This window comes from Urocitellus parryii, chromosome 4 (assembly GCF_045843805.1).
Source record: "Urocitellus parryii isolate mUroPar1 chromosome 4, mUroPar1.hap1, whole genome shotgun sequence".
Taxonomy (NCBI): Eukaryota; Metazoa; Chordata; class Mammalia; order Rodentia; family Sciuridae; genus Urocitellus; species Urocitellus parryii.
Window position 1 is genome coordinate 12043053 of NC_135534.1, and position 20411 is coordinate 12063463.

Genomic DNA, 20411 nt, shown 5'->3' on the forward strand with positions numbered 1-20411 from the left:
GGGCACAGAAAATTGCCTATTTAAAAAAAAATTATTTTTTAGTTGTAGATGGTCACAATATCTTTATTTTGATTTTATTTTTATGTGATGCCAAGGAACGAACCCAGGGCCTCACATGTGCAAGGCAAGCACTCTACCACTGAGCTACAACCCCAGCCCCGAAAATTGCCTATTTATTTAAGACATTGCCATGAGCTAAATTGCTGTTATTAAATGTTCCTGTTATTTGTGATCCCTATATTTTTGTGAAGAGATTTAAAATTAGGCTGTTCAGCCTTTTCCACAAAGGTATAATAAATGCAGATGATGGCTTTGTTAGAACTTTAGGCATTTTATTAGTTTTGTTTTTCATTTTTCTTTTTTTTTTTTTAAGAGAGTGAGAGAGAGGGGGACGGAGAGAGAGAATTTTAACATTTATTTATTTTTTCTTAGTTCTCGGTGGACTCAACATCTTCGTTTGTATGTGGTGCTGAGGATTGAACCCGGGCTGCAAGCACGCTAGGCAAGCACGCTACCGCTTGAGCCACATCCCCAGCCCATCATTTTTCTTTTTTTTTGAGATAGGGTCTTGCTATGTTGTCCAGGCTAGTATCAAATTATGGGTTTAAGGGATCATCCTGCTTCAGCCTCCTGAGTAGCTAGCTAGTATAGCTAGGTGTGCACCACAGGGCCAGTCTTACCTTTTCCTTTTTAACTTCTCAAAATCTTGATGTCTGATTACCTAGACTCTTTTTTTTTTTTTAAGAGAGAGTGAGAGAGGAGAGAGAGAGAGAGAATTTTTAATATTTATTTTTTAGTTCTCGGCGGACACAACATCTTTGTTGGTATGTGGTGCTGAGGATCGAACCCTGGCCGCACGCATGCCAGGCGAGCGCGCTACCGCCTGAGCCACATTCCCAGCCCCCTAGACTCTTTTTGTGTGTGGTGCTGGGGATTGAACTCAGGGCCTTGTGCATGTGGGGTAGACACTCTACCAACTTGCTATATGCCCATCCCTACCTAGACTCTTCCTTGTGAGGGGTGCTAGGGATTGAATGTAGGACTGCTCTACCACTGAGCTATATCCCCAGCCTTTTTGATTTATTTCTTTTGAGACAGGGTCTAAGTAGCTGAGGCTGGCCTCAAACTTGTGATCCTCAGCCTTCTGAGTGTCTGAGATCACCGATGTGTCCACAGTCCCTATATTTTTTCCAATACTCTTCCCACAGGATTTATTCCAGTCTTCTAAAGAAGTCAGCAAACTATGGCCTGAGGCCAATTCAACTTGTTTTTGTTTAGTCCTTTACAACTAAAAATAGTTTTGACATTTCTACATGGTTGAAAGAATGAACAAAAGAATATTATGAAATTCAAATTTCAGTGCCCATAAATAATTTTATTGGAATATAGCCATCACGGTTATTCTTTTTATGTACCATATTATCTATGGCTGCTTTCATGCTCTTTTGTCAGGGTCAAGGAGGTTCACCATAAAAATCGGAAATATTTGCTATCTGGTCCTTCACAGAAAGTCTGCTGACCCCTGTGCTAAAGGGCTCTGAATGAGAGCCTCACAGAGCCACTGCTGTTTGGTGTGATAGACTCACTGCATTAATAGTGCCTGTTTTTGATCACTCTTTCTTGTATCTATGCCTTTTTTTCCCCTTTGGTGCAAGGGATTGAATCCAGGCCCCTGAGCATCCCAAGCACATGCTCTTCTACTGAGCTCCACTCCTGCCCTTAGCCATACCTTCTGTCTAGAATCTTGTATTACTTTCCACATAGGCTCAGTCACATGACTCGCTTTGCCCAGTGGGAGTCTAAGCAGAGGCTCACAATGGTATTGCACACTGGAGATTTTTCTCTCCTGCTCCTCTGCCTCTGTGGTGTGAACAGGCTAGTCAGCTGTACGATGAATCATGTGACCCAGAGCTGAGTAACCTGTCATTTCACCTGAGGTCATCATGGGTTAGCCAACAGTTAAGGACCTCAAGATCATCACAACCGTCTAGCCCACCCACAGCTGACCACAGACATGTGAGCAGGTCCAGCAGAAACCACCCAGCCCCAGCCCAGATCAGCTGAACCCCAAGACTCTGGAGCCAGGGAACTGTTTTTTGTTGTATCCCACTTAAGTCTGCCAGTGGTTTGTCACACATTATTTTGCCACCAGAAAATAGCACATGAATTTTTATTTTTACTGTTTTTTTTTTTTTTTTTAGTATAGGGGATTGAACCCAGGGGTACTTTACCTCTGAGTCATATCTGCAGCTCTTTTTATTATTTTTAAAAATTTTTTAAGTACCAAGGATTGGCACTCGACCCCTGAGCCACGCCCCCAGCCCTATTCTGTATTTTATTTAGAGACAGAGTCTCGCCGAGTTGCTTAGTGCCTTGCTTTTGCTGAGGCTGGCTTTGAACTTGTGATCCTCTTGTCTTAGCCTCCTGAGCCACTGGTCTTTTTATTTTTGAGACCAGGTCTTGCTAAGTTGCTAAGGGTCTTGCTAAATTGCTGAGGCTGGCCTTGAATTTGTGATTCTCCTATTTTAGCTTCTGGAATTGCTGGGATTAGCATGTGAATTTTTTTTGTTTTTTTTTTAGTACTAGGGATTGAACCCGGGGGTGCTTAACCACTGAGCCACATCCTCAGTACCTTTTTTTTTTAAAAATATTTTTAGTTGTAGATGGGCATAATACCTTTACTTGCCTCACACCTGCTAGGCAAGTGCTCTACCCTGAGCTACAACTCCAGCCTTTTTTTTTTTTTTTCTAGTTGTAGTTGAACACAATACCTTTATTTCACTTATTTATTTTTATGTGGTGCTGAGGATCAAACCCACGGTCTCGCATGTGCAAGCGAGTACTGCTGAGCCACAACCCCATCTCCCCTACACTCATTTTTAATGTTTTATTTAGAGGCAGGGTTTCGCCAAGTTGCTTAGGACCTTGCTAAATTTCTGAGGCTGGCTTTGAACTTGCAATTCTCCTGCCTCAGCCTCCTGAGTCACTGGGATTTTTAAATGTCTTCTGCCAAAAAAGCTAAGGAGCATTTTATTCTTCTGAGGACAATCTCAGCCTCTGATAGGGAGAGTGTCTGAATGAAGCATAGATAGATGTCTGGAATCCAGGGGGTGAGGCAGCAGATAATTACATCCTGAACTTCTGCAGAAATACTTTATCTCATAATGAACTCAATAAATGTCCATATTTGTTCTCTGGCTCAATCTGCCCACTGGGTCAAATAGGTGCTGAGGGTAGGACTTGGTATATCTCTTAACCATGGAGCGATCTAGCTAGACAGAGTCCACCATTTATGAAAAAAAGAATTTAATTTATTTCCTATTTACAAAATGTAAAAAATTATCTTAGGTATAAAAATCTAAATGTCTAAGAGGGGATCAGTCAAGAACACCCAGCTACCACTCTGCATCCTTCGGTCACCAGAGCGTGGTGTCAGGAAGGTGGGGACTAGTAGGTTCAAAGGGTGAGCCACAGCCTCGGCAGAGGGGAGGGGTGCAGAAGGAGTGGAGCAGGGCAGGGAAGGAAGGAAAGAGCGGAACTGAGGTAGGGGAGAGGAGGCACTACGCACAGGAGTCTGTTGGGGAACTTGTGAGAACACAACTGGCCCAAGCATGTCCTAGGGAAGTCCAGCTATTTCCTGGTGCAGAGGCCGACCCTTCCTGCAGAGCTTCTATCAGGAAGGAAAGGCAGCCACCAGTGTGACAAGAAGCAGTCACCTTCGGACTTGCATGAACTCCTTGCGCAGCCATAGAGAGTCCTGGTAGAAGCGTGGGTCGCCCAGTCTCACCGCCGTCCATTTGTAGAAGTAGCAGTACAGCACCGCCGCTGGGGACAGAGCAGAGAAGAAGCCTCTGGGGTGACCCTGAGAACTCCTTTAAGGGTGGGAACCCAGCCTCCAAGCTGAGGGCCTGCCTCAGGGCTTCCCACTGTCTCCCCGCAAGGAGTCTTCTGTTCTTGACATGACTGTCCCAACCATCCCAGGCCAGCTGTGAGGGGCTACGAGGCCAGGATCAAGGCCAGCACAATAAGTAAGCCTGGGGCTGCTGTGGTCCTTACCCAGTCTCTGGAATACAAACAGCGTTTGAAGTCCATCTGTCCAAACAAAGCTGTTGGAATTTTTCCAGCGTAAGTTCTGAAGAAGATATGAATAGAAAGGAAAGGGTTAATAACTGCATGTGGCTCTAACGTCTCCAACTTGTTTAGAGGCAGAGATGCCACTTGGTAGAAATTCATGCTATTCCCCCCTCCTTCCTGCTTTCTGTAAGGCCAAGAAGTGTTTCTTTTTTTGTACTGAGGATTGAATCCTTTGTTAGTGGAGCTGCATCCCAAGACCTTTTTATTTTGAGACAGGGTCTTGCTAAATTGCTTAAGGCCTAGCTAAATTGCTGAGGCTGGTCTTGAACTCACAATCCTCCTGTTTCAGCCTCCCAAGTTGCCTGGATTACAGGTGTGCACCACCAAATCCTGGCTGAAGGAGTATTTCTGAAAGGAGCCTCAAGCTCCTCCTTTCTTTTTCTTTTAATATTTTTTAGATGTTGGTGGACCTTTATTTTATTCATTTATTTATATGCGATGCTGAGAATGGAACCCAGTGCCTCACATGTGCGAGGCAAGTGCTTTCCCACTGAGCCATAACTCTAGCCCCTCAAGCTCCCTCCCCTTTTTTTGGTACCAGGGATTGAACTCAGGGGCACTCAACCACTGAGTCACATCCCAGCCCTATTTTGTATTTTATTTAGAGACAGGGTCTCCCTGAGTTGCTTAGCACCTCACTTTTTGCTGAGGCTGGTTTTGAACTTGCAATCCTCCTGTTTCAGCCTCAGGAGCTGAGCCCATGGGATTACAGGCAGGCACAGGGAGCTCCCTTTTTTTATGCAAAGAGGATATCCTTTAACCCTGAGGGAGGAAGTCTGAACTGAGGTATTTATCCCTTTTCACTCCACTGCCTTTGCCAAGCAGAAATGATATGGACTGTATCAGGAGTTCTGCTGCTGTCTTGCCTTGAAAATGTCAAGCTCAGCTCCTGTCAGATAAAAGCTTTGGAACACTCAGTGTAATCAGATCAACAGCTTTAGCGGACAAAGCCAGGAGGACCTATTTATGTTCCAGCACCTGGAGTACAAAATCCCTTGCAGGAAGCAGACACAGTGTCACATGCTTGCAATCCTAGCAACTCAGGAGGCTGAGGCAGGAGGCACAAGTTCGAAGCCAACCTCAACAATTTAGCAAGATCCTCAGCAACATAACAAGACCCTGTCTCAAAATAAAAAAGACTGGGGATGTAGCTCAGCAGTAAAGCACTCCTGGGTTTAATTCCCAGTTTAAAAAAAAGTCACCTGCTGGTACCACTTTCAGACTTCAACATTGTTCTGTTTCTTCCCTATAAGCTTATTTATCTCCATGAGATCACAAACTCTGTCCCCAGTCAGCTCATCAAAACAAAAAAACTCTAGTAATGAAGGGGCTAGAGACCCTGAGTATTTTGTTTGATTGATTGATTGTGGCTCAGAGCTTCATGCATGCTAGGTACAAGCAAGCACCCCACCATTGAGCCATGTCCCCAGCCCAGCCCATCAAAAAAAAACAACAACAAAAAAAAACACCACATGAAAGATGCACAAGATATCCAGAAATGGAAGAATTTATGCAGTACCCTGTATCAACCCATCTACCCAGGTAGCTAAAACAGATTCAACTTCCTGTTTTAGCTCTGACAGGCCTCTTTGGTGCAAAGGTACACTGAATAGTCCAGGAGAGTCCTTAGACTCTTCGATAAGGCTGTTCTTCAACACAGAGAATTAGACCCAAGTGCCTTATGAAACTCTCATGTGCCCAGTGCTTTAGCCCATCACTTTATTTCACCTATCTTCCACCAAGGAGGCAGAGGGAAGCACATGAGTGATGCTGGATTCCCAGAGAAAAGATCTTATTAGCTCTTTAAAGATCTGAGGGCTGGGGATTTGGCTTAAGCGGTAGCGCGCTTGCCTGGCATGCGTGCGGCCTGGGTTCGATCCTCAGCACCACATACCAACAAAGATGTTGTGTCCGCCGAGAACTAAAAAATAAATATTAAAAAAAAAAAAAAGATCTGAGAATTCAGAGCTCCACTCTTACCATGACCCAGACATGAAGGGAGATGCTGAGCACAAAGTACACAGCTGTCAGGATGATGGTCCCTTTGAACTTATGGAATAGGAGGTTGACCAAGCCAGCCTGGAAGACGAAGGTGTTGAAGAACATGAGGAAAATGATGATGATGTTGAAGAGGATTGCAATATCCTGGATGCTGCAGACATATAAAACATAAGACGGCCAAATGTGTGAGGACCCAAGAGCTGGCCCTAAGGCCTAAGGGACATCATGAGATCTGTCCTGCCTTGAGATTTAGTCACCCAGAACCCTCACCGAAAGCATCAGCTTTAGGACCCAAATGACATGAAGCTGCAATTACCCAGAATTACAGCCCACAGACACGATGTGCTCCTCTGACAGTCCTAATTTAATAAACCAACGAGGCATTTCTGAGAACCTGGTTTCCTCCCACACACACCAAATCTGTGTGTCACATAACCTCGTCCTGCCACATGATTTCATCTGGAAAGACAACAATGGACTTTCCCCATCTTTGGGTGGCCAGTGCCTTCGTGCCATCCAAGTCCCAGTTCAAACGTTCCCCCTCTTTAGAAAAACTTTCCTGTAACCCCGTTAACTAAAGTAAATCCCCCCTCTCACTGCAGCTAGTTTACATCCAACGTCTGATGTCACTATATTAAAATCTTATTTTGCTATACTCATCCATTGTCTCTCCAGGAGAACAGAAACCCTGAGGGGGAACTGGTCAGGTTACCACTGCAACTAGAACACTGGCTTCCAGGCCAATGTATGCTCACTGAACAAAGGAAGTTCCTTCCAGGAGTGTGGTTTGCAGCTTATGGACTGCCTCACGAAATCTGTAAATTATTGTGGAGAATAAATGCCAACACTTTCCATCCTACAGGAGTCATATATTATTAATGTGATTGTTCTTTTTTTAAAAAAATGTTTATTTAGTTGTAGATAAACACACAGTATCTATTTTTATGTGGTGATGAGGATTGAACCCAGTGCCTCAAACATGCGAGGCAAGCACTTTACCACTGAGCTACAGCCTCAGCCTCATGATTGTTCTTTCAACCTGCTATATTGTAATTCTCTTTTAAGGCAAAGACAGTATTCTATCCCCAGATGAACAAAATGACAGGGTTAGCAGACCTTCATTTCCTATCTAAACTGTTCTCCAACTCTTGTTAGACATATATATAAACAGAAAAAAAAAAGTATATAAAAAGAGGATCTGTGACTACGTTTGTATACCATGAGAACTCAGGACATTGTTAAATTTTATTCTCCCTGGTATTTCTCTGATAATAACTATTTCATTTGGCAGGGACTGAATCTAGGGCCTCATGAATGTAAGTATACATGTAAGTACACATGCTACCACTGAGCTACAATCCAAGCCCACCTACTAATAACTTTAAAAATGCTAAGTCATGAACTTAAGCAGGGCCTTCAAACTGCCTAAGTTCAGCTTTCCAGATCTACTCTCTGCACTCACATGAAGAGCACCAACTGGATGACAGGAGCTATTCGGAGTAGCTCTGAGAAGGAATTGACAAAGAGGTCATAGGACAGCAGCAGGAACTGCAGGGACAGCACCAGGCTGTAGTTACTGGTCTGAAGCATCTTTCTTCTGCTTTCTTGGGCCTCCAAGGGCACATTCCACAATTCCCTTAAAAAGAGGTCTTGGTTCTCTCCCCAACACTGAGGAGAAGTGTCTAAGTCTTCCAAATCAAGAGCTGTTGCCCTTGTTCTCAGACAAGGACCTGTTGGGGCAAAAAGAGAGGCAAGGTTAGAAATCCATTAATATAATAAACATTTACTGAGCACCTACTACTGTATGTCAGGCATGATTCCAGGTGATTGGGATACATTAGTTAACAAAATCAACAACCAAAAAACCCACCTTGTCATTCCTTCTGGGGACCCTCACAGTCAAACTTTCTCCATGCCAGATCCTTCTAAATGCAGAACTTCTCTAACCAAAAAACCGAGGGGTACTTCAGAGAAGAGTCTGCCTGATCATGTAGCAATAGTAATGTTAACAGCAGTCATATACATTACTTGCAGTGAGTCAGGGACTGTTGTAAGCAGTAACATTCAAATCTCATAATAACCTCATGAAATAGAAAACATGTTTATTACTTTCCCCATTTTACAGGTGAGAAAACTGAAAAGACAAAATAATTTGTCCAAGGTCACAAAGCTAGTAAGTGGCAGAATTGGAGTTCTCATCCAGGTGGCCCAGGGTTGAGTCTGCCTTTTTTTTTTTTTTTTTTTCCTTCTTCTGTTCTGAGAATCAAACCCAGGGCTTCTCACATGTTAGGAAAGCACTTTACCACTGAGCTACATAACCAGAGTGTTCTTAACCCCTGCACTAAGCTGCCTCTTACATAGACAGATATGTGTATATGCAGGTCTATAAGTCTGAGAGACTGATATGTAAGGAGGTAGGAAAAATATGTCCACATGGAAGTGGCAAGGGCAGAAAGAGCTGGGAGGAAACAGTGCTCTCTAAAAAAACTTTATGTTACAGTTGTGGAAGAGATACAGAGGCATCAAGTAAGGGGAGCTGGGCCTTTATTTTCATACATCTCAAGACCCACAAGCTGCTCTGTGATCCTGCAGCTTAGATCAAATCAAATTTTCAATGTGCTTTAAAGTGTTAGAGACTAAATTAGCATCTGTAAAAATGTTTAAAATTTACACTCTAAATTTAGCCTGACTAGAATAAGATTTATTCCATGCTTGTACAATCATATCAAAACGAATTCTACTATAAAAAAGTCACAAATTATTTTTTATAACCACTTAATTCTAGGACTATCCTACAAATAAGCATTTTCATAGACATAATTTCTATTTGCATGGAGATTCTAAAAGGTTAAAGCCCTCAACTAGCTCACCGGGTTTAGTCCCACCTTACTGGATGGATGAATGTGGCTTCTCTGAGCTTGAGTTTCCCCACATTAAATTAAATAATATTGATAGCTACCACCCAGGTACCAGCACCAGAATCAACTTGTTAACCAAGATAATTTCTTTTAATCCTTGCAACAACTCTGCAAGGTAGGAAAGAATTCTCCCCATGCTACACCAGGTCCGAGTTCGTCACTCCTCCTGGTCACAGGTGACGCACACACCACTTCACAGGCCTCTGGCGAGGTCTGTCAGGTAGACACACTTGGCTCTCCCGACTTGGATGCTCATCTCTTCCAGCGTCGGGCGGTGGGGACTCGCGAGGCACAGCCGCGCTCTCCGCCCTTCGTCCACCGCTACCTCCGGCCTTCTCCTTTTCTTGGGGCAGCTTCCCGCGTCCTTCTTAACCACTGAGAAAAGGGCTTGGCGTGGCAAAAAGCCCAACCAAAAGGAACGGCAACAAAAATCCAGATTTCTGGGCACTCTCCCCACTGCTCATCATTCACTCTCACCTCAAAGAACCAACGTCGGTTGTCATGGGGACACCATTCCGGCTTCCGGAAGCCGGCTTCAAATTCCGGAAGTAGTTGGCGGACGCGGGCTCTTTCTGCGAACTGACCTCGGCTTCCTCTCCCCTCTCTACCGCAACCCAGCCTCCATGTTCGGGCCTTCGATTTCCCGGGCCCGCCTGGTCCTGGCCGTCCCAGCGTCGCCTTTCGCTGACCAGGGCTCCCGCCCACGTCTCAGGAGACCTTGCTTAGGGTCTGATCCTGGCGGCAAGCAGTGCATCAACCTGAACATTTCCGTCTCCTCGATGGGGTGGAAGGACAGGGCAGACGCGTTGTGACGCTCCTCGGGCGTGGGGAAGAAACGCCGGTGGAGGAACCGGGTCGGGGAGCCGGCACCTGGCCGCGCAGGGAGCGGGCGATCCCGCGCCCGGGACTGCATTTCCCAGGCGGCCTCGCGCGCCACCGGAAGTGCTGTGAGCCTATAAGAGCGGGAGGCGGCGCGGGGCGCTGCACTGCCAGCTGAACCGGGCTTGCCGGGGAGTCGGACCTCTACTTTCCAGGACACTGGGGAGTGGCGGTTCTGGTGTCGGGCTGAGAGAGGCGAGTTTCGGAGTCCCCGGCCCCGTGGCGTCCCACTGTGGTTAGGGGTGAGAAAGAGCCCGGGGTGGGAGTTAAGGGACCTGGGTTCCACTGCTGACTCCGCTACTACCACTACCTCCTCTCGCGCTGTCGCGACCCCTCGCTTGGCCTCAGTTTTCCCTTTTAGGAAATGGACTCTCTTCTCCGTACCCTTCCTTCCACAGCTGGTGGTAATAAAAGGCACGAACGCTTTCGGAAGCCTCAAAAAGCTGGCGGAGCCCGCACACCTGTTATTCACCCAAGATTTGCTGGGACCGATCGCCTAGCAGAGGAGTCAGAATAGGGCCCCTGGGTGCCTAGAATGGTTAGACCTGACGCAGTCTGAGGGACTGTCTGTGTGATCCGTGGTGCAAGGAGGACTTTGTTTACCTACCTCCAGGCTGGAATATTGGGCTACACACTCCTGAATCCCTACTTACGAAGCTACCTTTGGAAGTAAGGAGCCCTAGGAGCTGAGGAGGAGTAAACCAGAGTGCCTGTACCAGCTCAGCCGGTCGCCTTGGCCAAGTCACTTTCCTTCTTTGGGCACCAGTGTTAACAGTGTTTTTGATCTGTTAAGATAAAGGGTTAGGGCTTGAACCCAAGGTTTGGGTTTCAGAAGTTTTTTTCCCCCCAGTACTGGTGATGGAACAAGGGGCGTGCTACCTCTGAGCTACATCCCCAGCACTTTTATAATTTAATTTTGAGACAGGGCCTTACTAAATTGTGGAGACTGACCTCAAACTTGGGATCCTCCTGCCTAAGCTTCTGGAGTGTTGAGATTACAGGCATATGCCACCACACTAGGCTTGAGTTTTAGGATTCTTAAAAGCCCCCCTATCCATCTATGAAGGAAAAGCAACAAACTGACTCTCTGTCCCTTCATCTGTGGTTGTAAATTATAAAAGTAACATTACAGGAGTTTGAAATAGAGCTTTGTCCTAAGATTAAGGGTTGAATGGTGAATGGGCAATACTTCTTTCTTCTTTGGTACTGGGGATTCAACTCAGGGAAGCTTTACCACTGAGCTACATTACAGATCTTTTTATTTTTTTATTTTGAGACAGGATTTCACTATGTTGCTTAGGGTTTTGCTAAATTGCCCAGCTAACCCCCAACTGCAGTCCTCCTCCCTCAAGCTCTCCAGTCTCTGGGATTAAGGCATGTGTGCCACTGTGCCTGGAGTAGATACTCATTTCTAACTTCTAGGCCTGATCCTGGTTTAGCTCAGTCTAGGGGAATGCTTTCTGCCAAGGAATTAAGGAAAGTATTGGATTAATGAATAGACTCCTTTGATCAGAGTCAATAAACTATAACCCACAGGCCAAATCTGGCCTTCCTGAATGGTTTTTACATGTTTAAATGTCTGAAAACAATTTAAAGGGTAGACTTTGTGATACATGAAAATCATGAAACTCAGATTTTAGTGCCCGTAAATAAAGTGTTATTGGAACCCAGTAATGCTTATTTGCTAAGTTATTGTCTGTGGCTGCTCTGCACTACATCAGCAAAGTTCATGACATGGTTGTGACAAAGACCATATGTCCTGCAAAGCCTAAAATATATATTACCTTGTTCTTGCATAAGAGTTTACTAACTCCTACCTTAGGAAGGGGCTCTGTGCAGTGAGGGCAGAACAGGAATGATAGGCACATTCGGGAGTCCTAGCCCAGCCTGCTGTATTAGAACAAATGAGTGCATGTTCTCAGCATTTGCATGTAATTTTCACTGCATTCTTCATTTCTTCTGCTTTTGCACTTTCAGGAAGGAGGGCTCTCCTGTGTATTATGAGCAAAGCAGTTTTAAGTTTCCTGCCTTCTATCAGGAAAGTGTCATCACTGTGTCAGAGAGCAGTAAGTAATCTAGAACTTCTAGGGATAGGGATACAGTCCCTTTTGGATTATATTTATTTACAAAGGAAAAAAATGTAGAAAGAGATACTGTCAGATAGATGGAGCCTGCTGACCGAGAGCTCCTTAATGCTGACTTAACATTTCACCAATGGAGTGGAAGGTGTGTTAGCTAAACATGTGCTTCTTCAGCCTTTGCAGGAATTGGGGAGGCAGCTCTGAGACTGGGTAGCAAATCTTTGAGCTTAGTAGTTGAGTCATGAAGCTGGGTGGCATGATTTTTCTCCTGCCAGCCTTCCTTAAGGAAGCTTGTTTTTCTTCCCTGCCTCTTAGACCTTAGTCTCTCAAAGATCACTGCTAACTTGGATCATTTTGTAAGAGTCTGTGTCTGTTCCTGCTTAGATGGATGCCCGACGTGGCATGTAATCAGGGCTATGGAGAGGACTGGACAAATGCCAGGACCATGAGCTTTAGATCTTGTTTTGGTATTTTTTGGTACCAGGAACTGAACTCAGGAATGATTAACCATAGCCACATCCCCAGTTCCCCCTTCCTTTTTTTTCCCCTTATATATTTTATTTAGAGATGGGTCTCAGTAAGTTGCTTACGGCCTCACTAAGTTGCTGGGGCTGGCTTTGAACTTGTGATCTTCCTGCCTCAGCCTCCCAAGCCACTGGGGTTATAGGCATGCACCACTGCACCTAGCTCTAGGTTTTGTTTTTTTTTTTTTTAAATATACAAATATACATATATTTTAATTGTAGATGGATACAATATATTTATTCTGTTTTATTTATTTTTGTGTGATGCTGAGGATTGAACCCAGGGCCTCACACATGTGAAGCAAGTGCTCTGCAAATCCAGCCCTAGGTTTTTGTTTTTTGAGATGAGGTCTCACTGTGTGACCCAGGCTGTCCTGGAACTTCTTTGCTCAAATGATCCTTCTGCCTTAACCTCCCCAGGCAAGTGCCACGGCACCCAGCTACCATCCATATTTTTGTTAGGATAAAAATCCTATGACAGCAATAACTAAGAAGAGTTATAATGCTTGGCTCTCATATTTTTTTAAAATATTTTTTTAACTGTAGATGAACACAGTACCTTTATTTATTTTTATGTGGTGCTGAGGATTGAACCCAGGGTTTCACACATGCAAGGCGAGCGCTCTACCACTGAGCCACAACCCCAGCCCTCATGATGTCTTTACATGTTTCTTCACTTGGACTGACAACCTATGGTCAAGGGGAGATTATGGAGCTATTAGCCTTGGAGACAGACAAATAGGGCTTTGAAACTCTGCCCACTTACTGGGTCCTGTGCTCATTACTTCTTCTTTCTGAGCCTTGTTTCCTCATGTGTATGAGAAGGGTGACTCTCCTCACAGGGTTGTCAGGAGGAGTAAATGGGACGTGTGTAGATCTGGTGCTCAGTAAAGCTCAATAAATAGTTTTCTTATTGCTGTTCTTTTCTTTCAGGTGAAAACAAGTCCTGCAAATGTTAAGTGTTTTGCTTAAGGTGCGCAGTTTGTAAGAATCAGAGGCCATCCATCCCTCTGTCGTCAGCCTACTGCTGGGTCTAAAGGTGATGAACCAGGGGTTGTCCCTCCTTGGGAGCTATTGGCTGTTTCTTTTCTCTGTTAGCTGGTTTAGAGGGAGGGACCTCAACTGAGGGAACTACAGTATTGTCTTCTTGGTGCGAGTCCATGGGACAGGACGACAGCCTGGAAGTCTGGGCCCATGCTGGCCACGTTTGCGGGAAGCAGGGCAGGGCTGGTCCTGTGCCTGTGCCTTTGCCTGCTTTTTTGTTTGTTTGTTTTTTTTAGCACTGAGGGTGGAACCCAGGGCCTCACACACGCTAGGCAAGGGCTCTACCTCTGAGCTGTACACCATGTCTTCTACTTGGCTTTCAGGAGCCAACTTCTCAGAGGTGTTAATATTAACCAGGCCTGAACCTAAAGTTGGTTTCTGAGTTTATCAAGTACACACGGAAATCTCAAAATAAACCTCTTGCTTTCTAGACCATGAGTTCTTGGTTCCTCTTTTCTCCTCTGGACTTTCCCTAGTGGATGAGAAAGCAGAAGTCTCAGGCCTGAAAATAGTTGAGCGGTATCACTCAATTCAAGGAGTGAAGTGTGAGGATTCAGGTGAAGGCGTGATCTTACCTCCCCAGTGGGCATTAGCCCCACAGAATACTCCATCTGGGGAGGAAGAACTTCCCTTTTGTTTTCTTTTTGCGGTACTTAGAATTGAACTCAGGGGTACTCCACCACTGAGCTACATCCTAGCCTTTTTATTTTATTTTTGAGACATGGTCTTATTAATTTGCCTAGGCTAGTGTCAAACTTGAGATCCTCTTACATCAGCCTTCTGATTCAAGCATATCTGTCTTGAAATATAATTTTTTTATCACAAACAGGATGCTCAAAATGTTCAAATATGCAAATACTTTAAAATTCAAAAATCTCTGAAATCTGAAACGCTTCTGCTTCCAGCCTGTAGTGTGTATACCCCTTTCAGGTCGTGCTGTTATAAGTCAGGACTTGGGCATTTGCAGTCTGGCCTGGATTTTGATTCTTGTTTCTTCTTGCCTGGGTTGGTCCTGGTGAGGGGAGACTAATCCCAGGGTTCTGGACCAGGCCTTGTCATCCAGCTCAAGCTTGCTGCTCTGTACACTGCCAGTGCTGGGGTGGGGCCTCACTCATTGACTGTAACTAGACATGGAGTCCACTTTGCCTTTGAGCCCTTATGGGGGTGGTACCCAGGCTGATGGTAGGGGAACTGAAGCAAAAAGTTTCCATACCATGGGCCAAGAGAAAGGTCAGTGTTATTTCTGCTAGTTGGTGTGTGAGATACACCTCAGCCAGCAGTGACATGTGATTTCTGCTTCTAGGAGTTCTTAATCAGAATGGCTTCAGGACAGTTTTACCTGTCCTGCCTTGTGCTGGGATCCCTGGGCTCAATGTGCATCCTCTTCACTGTCTATTGGATGCAGTACTGGCGTGGTGGCTTTGCCTGGGATGGCAGCATACACATGTTCAACTGGCACCCAGTGCTCATGGTGTCTGGCATGGTGGTACTCTATGGAGCTGGTGAGTAAGAGGTTGGTATGGGAGGTATGATGGAGCCCAGGCTGGACAGGTCAGCAGTTCCCCTCTCCCAAGGCTGGCCTTTGTCAGTGTTGGGTTTGGGGCTGCTGGGGTAGAGTGGGTTGGAGTGCCACTGGGTCCATTTAGGGGAGGAAATGGTAAGAGTAGAGCATCTCAGAAGAGCAGCTTCACAGATACACTGGGACAAGTGTCAGCAAACTTTCTGTGAAGGGCCAGAAAGTAAATATTTCAGGCTTTGCCAGCCATTCATCTATATCACAACTACTTAGCTCTGCCATTGTATTGTATGAGTAGCCACAGAAGAAATAGAAACAGGTCAGAAGCTTCCAACTACACTAGAAGCTGAGGAAGAGGATCATAAGTTCAAGGCCAGCCTAGCAACTTTGTCAGAGCCAGTCTCGAAATTTTAAAAAAGGAGTGGGGATATAACTGAGTGTTGGAGCACTTGCAGAACTTGTGTGAGGTCCTGCATTCAATCCCTAGTACTACAAAAGAAAAAAGAAAGAAAGAAAGAAAATATATAAGCAAACAAGCAGCATGGCTATGAATCCAGTAAAACTTTATAAAAATAGGCAGCAGGTAGGAGTGGGCCTGTGAGCTATGGTGGCTGACTCCTGCTGTAAGGCTGATGCTCCCCCGGCATAGGCAGGCCCCCAGCTGAGGCACTTGCTTACTCTTCCAGGATGCGTCTTTGCCTCATTGAAATCTTTGCCTTATAAAATGGGAAGTGAGCCTCATTTCCCCCACTTGTAAATGGTAATATCATGATGTTGATAATAGCAGCTTATCATGTGCACTTCATGTATCATCTGTTTTGTTTTTACTAATTTGTGGGGTGGGGTCTATTGTCTCCATTTGATAAGTAAAGAAACAAAAAGGAGAGGCCCGACAGCCAAGAGGCAGAGCCTGGATTTTTTTCCCAGTGCTGGGGATGGAACTCAGGACCTCATGCATGCCAGGCAAGCGCTCTTCCACTGAGTTCACCCCCAGCCCTTTGTATTTTCAGGACAGAGTCTTGCTAAGTTGTCCTGGCTGGCCTCAAACTTGTGATGCTCCTGAATCTCTGAGCTGACTGCTGTGTGCCACTGTACTTGTGGCCCCTTACTCTTTAACTGGCTCTTCTCTCCTCCCTTCATGGCTGCCCCACAAATAATGGGAAGGTGATAGATGCTGAAGAGTCGATGCCAGTATCCTAGCATTTCCTCCTCTCCTCGTTGGTAGGCTGGGTGGGATCACATCAGGGTGATTCCCCTGAAGTGTGGCTGAGCCCAGGGGACTGAGGCTGAGCCCTAGGACTGCTTTGTCTCCTGCAGCATCGTTGGTGTACCGCCTGCCTCAGTCATGGGTGGGACCCAAGCTGCCCTGGAAACTCCTCCATGCGGCTCTGCACCTGATGGCCTTTATCCTCACTGTTGTGGGGCTAGTTGCTGTCTTTCAATTTCACAGCCACTCAAATATCGCCCACCTCTACTCCCTGCACAGCTGGCTGGGTATCACCACCGTCATTCTCTTCGCCTGCCAGGTGGGTCATCACCACCCGCTTCCTTTGGGTTCTTTGGGGGTTACTAGCAGCAACTCCAGATAGTCCCTCTGCTCACTGCCTGGAGAGGGTCCTGCTGGGCACCCCCTGTAGACTTGGCAGACTACATGGCTGGCGAGTTGGTGCCTCCTGCGCTTGCCCTGTTCCTTATAGCCATCATGCAGCCTGTGTACTACCCCAGAGCCCTCTGGGCCAATTTTGTCATAGCATGTACCATGCTAACTCTGATCAGCCACCTCCTTTCTGCTTTGCTCACTCCTGTGTCTCTTTGAACCAGAAGCAACTGAAGAAGTGGTTTCTGTATTCCAATCAGTCCTGCACTAGAGAGGAGTTTATGAGCAAGGACTGGCAAGAAGCAGACAGTTGAGGATGACTGGGTTTGCTGGGAGAGCAGGACTGGAGCTAAGGGTTTCCTGTACCGTTCTTGCTGCTTGTGTAATAGAAACAGACAGCCCACATGAGTGGCAAAGGATGGTGGTGGGGCAATGCTGGTGGGAAAGAAGGGCCAAGCAACAGTGATGGGCAGGAAGTGCTCGTGGGGTGGATGAGCTGGTGCGTCTCATCACACATGGTGTAGTCAGGGACTTCCTTCTTGTGTCCGCAGTGGTCCCTGGGCTTTGCCATCTTCCTCCTGCCCTGGGCATCCCTGTGGCTGCGCAGCCTCCTGAAACCGATCCACGTCTTCTTTGGAGCTGCCATCCTTTGTCTGTCTGTTGCATCTGTCATTTCCGGCATTAATGAGAAGCTTTTCTTCAGTTTGTGAGTGCTCTGGGGTCCCACCTCTTAAGACAGAGGGGAGGCAAGAGGGTTTTCAGAAAATGCACTGTATAATCAATCATAGGACGCCCCCATGGGGCTGGGCCTATTCCCGATCTGGAAGATGAGAGAATTGGTATTTAAATTGAGACTGGTAAATTGGTCAACAAATATTTATTATCAGGTTGATTTAGTACCTATTCTGGTTCAGAAACTGTTCTAATTGCCTTATATCTAATCCTCTCAACTGCCCTATGACATTGGTGATGATGTCATGCCATCAATGAGAGCACCGAGGCACAAAGAAACTAAGTAACTTACTAAGAATGCACAGCCAATAAGTGGCAGAACTGGGATTCACTGCTGCCCACTCTTTTGAGGTAGCTGAGAGGCTGAGAGGTAGCTGAGTGGTAGAGCACGTGCCTATAAGCACAAGGCCCTGGGTTCAATTCCCAGGACTGCAAAAAATAAATAAGTAAATAAATAAGTAAGATTGAGGTCAGCCCTGGGTTTAGATCCTGGCTGTCTTATTTACTGGTTATGTAACTCTGGGTGAGTTAATTTCATCCCTTTGAACTTCAATTTCCTGATAAGTCAAAAGTATTATATAGAGTTTTGTTATTATAGCAGGACTTAAAAAGTATGTTAAAATTCCAGGTCACAAGTGGTCCCCAGAAGCTTTTGTTTCCTCTTTTAGTAGCATCAAGTCTCCCCCTGGGCAAAACCAGGTAGAAAAGTCTCTCGAGGACCCACATTGTCTTATCATCTTTAGGAAAAATGCCACCAAGCCATATGCCAGCCTGCCCAGTGAGGCTGTCTTTGCCAATTGCACTGGGCTGCTGGTGGTGGCCTTTGGGCTGCTGGTTCTCTACGTCCTTCTGGCTTCATCCTGGAAACGTCCAGAACCAGGGATCCTGACTGACAGACAGGTATGGCTGCTTGTCCTCCATTCCAGGGTGAGGTGCGGATAGGGCCAGTGTAGAGAAGGACCAACCAGGAAGGACGTGGGCCTTGCTGTGAAGACAGGTCCACTAGTCTGGTGAGAAGCCATGTGGCTTGATGGTGGAATTAGGGTGGTTGACAGGGACAGTGGTTTCAGAGCAGCATATCCCAGTAGTGTGGCTGTCCAGGCTCAGCACCTCTCAGAATTCCAACCCCCACCCCAATTCCTGTAGCGCTGAGAGATGAGGTATGCATGGCTTTACCTTCCCTAAGGAAGTTCCTGAGTATGATGAGGGTATGTAGTAACTTCTTCTGTGACAGTTTTGGGGCTAGGTTAGTGGGACTGGTGCTTGGTGACAAGTTGGGTGCTTACAGCAAGTCTTGCCTGTTCTTGGGCTTCTGATGGTTGGAGGGTGTTAGGGTGTGGACCAGACTCGAGGACTTCGGGGATTTCCTAAGAGATCTGGTGGCTTGGGCAGGGTCACCCTGCAAATTGGGGGTCTCTATGAGCAGCTCAGGCCTGCTGTGACTCCTGCAGGTCAGGGGCAGTCTTAACTCCTGTGCTCTGCCTTCTTTCCAGCCCTTGTTGCATGACGGGGAGTGAGCCGGGGTGTCCCAGGAACAGTCAGCAGTTGATCTGTCCTCGCTTCAGAAGCTCTGCTCCACCTGAGCTCCCGGCTGGTCTCAGCAACAGACTTTCTTTGGGACCTGGGTTCAAACTTCTCTTTGCCTTGGTGTCAGGCCTGCTGTCTCCAGCCACTTACTGCCCATTTGCTTTTCTTGGTGGCTCTGGCTTCTCGGCGTTGACTTCAGGGCCTGCGTTTGCACAAGCCCTCCTTACCCCAGCCACTCTTGCTGTGTCTGCAGAAATCTAGCTGGTTTCCCCTTTAAACTGTTAGGGATGTGGCAGAAAATCCCAACAGCTTGGAAAAACTGGGACTCAACTGCAGCCCATAACGTGGGCCTTGAGGAAGGTCAGCTTTCCCGTTGAAGGCATGCATTTCAGTCAGGCCACCCACCAGAGAGCCGGCTTTATCTGCTGTCACCCATCCAGCCCTGGCCGGGTGTGCACCTGGTGGAGGGTGACCGAAGAAGGAGAGGATGGAGCAGATCTGTGGAGAAGCCCGAGGGAGGGGGGTGTTGGTTGCTCTGAGATAGTCTGTGTGGTATTTTGACCCTATGGCTCCACCTCTTCTAGCTGCTGCTCCAGCTGGGGCCTGGATCCCGCCCTTTTCCTGTGACTTACATGCCTGTCTCCACCAGGCAGCCCCACGAGCCTTGGTAACCTGCTGTCCAAAGAACAGACTACCTGTCCCCCAGAATCCTAAGAGTGATGAGTAGTAGAGGTTTCCTGACCCCCTTTTCCTCCCTTGCTGGCAGGCCCAGCCTGTTCTCCTGGCAGGGCCCCAGCCCAGCTGATTCTCCCCTCCAGTCCACCATGAAGCAGACCAGCATGGCACAGCACTGTGCCCAGCAGTGCCCCAGAGCCATCGCCACCTTTGGAGGAGATTCTTGCTAAATACCAGGTGCTCCTGCTCCACAGTGGTGCTAGCCCAGGTAGACCTAGCCTCCTGTGGCATGCTGCAGCCCAAGCTTTGCTCTTCTGAGGAGAAAGTGGGTGGAGAGGTGCTGGCATGTGGCTCTTCTTGGATCTCCAAATAAGCCCTGCAGGTCCCAGGCTCCAGACTTCTGTGCTTAGTAGATAAGGATGAGGCTTGGGGTTTGCAGCCCTGTGCTCCCTGGCAGGTAGCCACCAGGTTGTTTACCCCAGTCTCCATTGCCAGATGTTGGCAGAAGGCTTGTGACTGGACTTCCTGGTTGGATGAAAACTTCAGTGCTGCTGGGATGACTGCCAGGCTCCTGGGTCATGAGCAGTTCCCCGTCTCCATATATGAGTGGGCATTTTACTTGTTTATTGAAGCTTGATTTCCATTAAATGTTTTTAAGAATCAAAGGTCATCATCGTCTGTTCAGGTTGCTTTAACAAATACCATGAATTGAATGGCTTCAGAAAACGTTATTAGGCTGGGTGTGGTGGCACATGCCTGTAATCCCAGTGGCTTGGGAGGCTG

The 20411-nt window shown here is 46.6% G+C and overlaps 2 protein-coding genes across 6 annotated transcripts; one reads left to right on the plus strand and one right to left on the minus strand.

Moving 5' to 3' along the window:
- Nucleotides 1–3357: 3357 nt before the first annotated feature.
- On the minus strand, nt 3358–9616 carry Tmem138 (transmembrane protein 138). Its single transcript, XM_026407547.2, has 6 exons — nt 9531–9616; nt 8006–8117; nt 7598–7865; nt 6115–6286; nt 4057–4132; nt 3358–3825 (listed from the first exon to the last, which is right to left on the minus strand). The coding sequence occupies exons 3-6, from the start codon at nt 7723–7725 to the stop codon at nt 3713–3715; spliced, it is 489 nt and encodes a 162-aa protein (XP_026263332.2). The 5' UTR covers nt 7726–7865; nt 8006–8117; nt 9531–9616; the 3' UTR covers nt 3358–3712.
- Nucleotides 9617–9632: 16 nt separating this feature from the next.
- On the plus strand, nt 9633–20276 carry Cyb561a3 (cytochrome b561 family member A3). 5 transcript variants are annotated; one of them, XM_026407544.2, is made up of 8 exons: nt 9633–10174; nt 11910–11998; nt 13471–13576; nt 14885–15083; nt 16415–16623; nt 17246–17400; nt 18170–18326; nt 18920–20276. In XM_026407544.2, the coding sequence occupies exons 4-8, from the start codon at nt 14900–14902 to the stop codon at nt 18941–18943; spliced, it is 729 nt and encodes a 242-aa protein (XP_026263329.1). In that variant the 5' UTR covers nt 9633–10174; nt 11910–11998; nt 13471–13576; nt 14885–14899; the 3' UTR covers nt 18944–20276. The 5 variants fall into 5 exon arrangements, with proteins under 5 accessions (XP_026263329.1, XP_026263330.1, XP_077654186.1 ...); XM_026407545.2 differs by lacking the exon at nt 11910–11998; XM_077798060.1 differs by lacking the exon at nt 11910–11998 and having other exon boundaries at nt 9633–10127.
- The last annotated feature ends 135 nt before the right edge of the window (nt 20277–20411 follow it).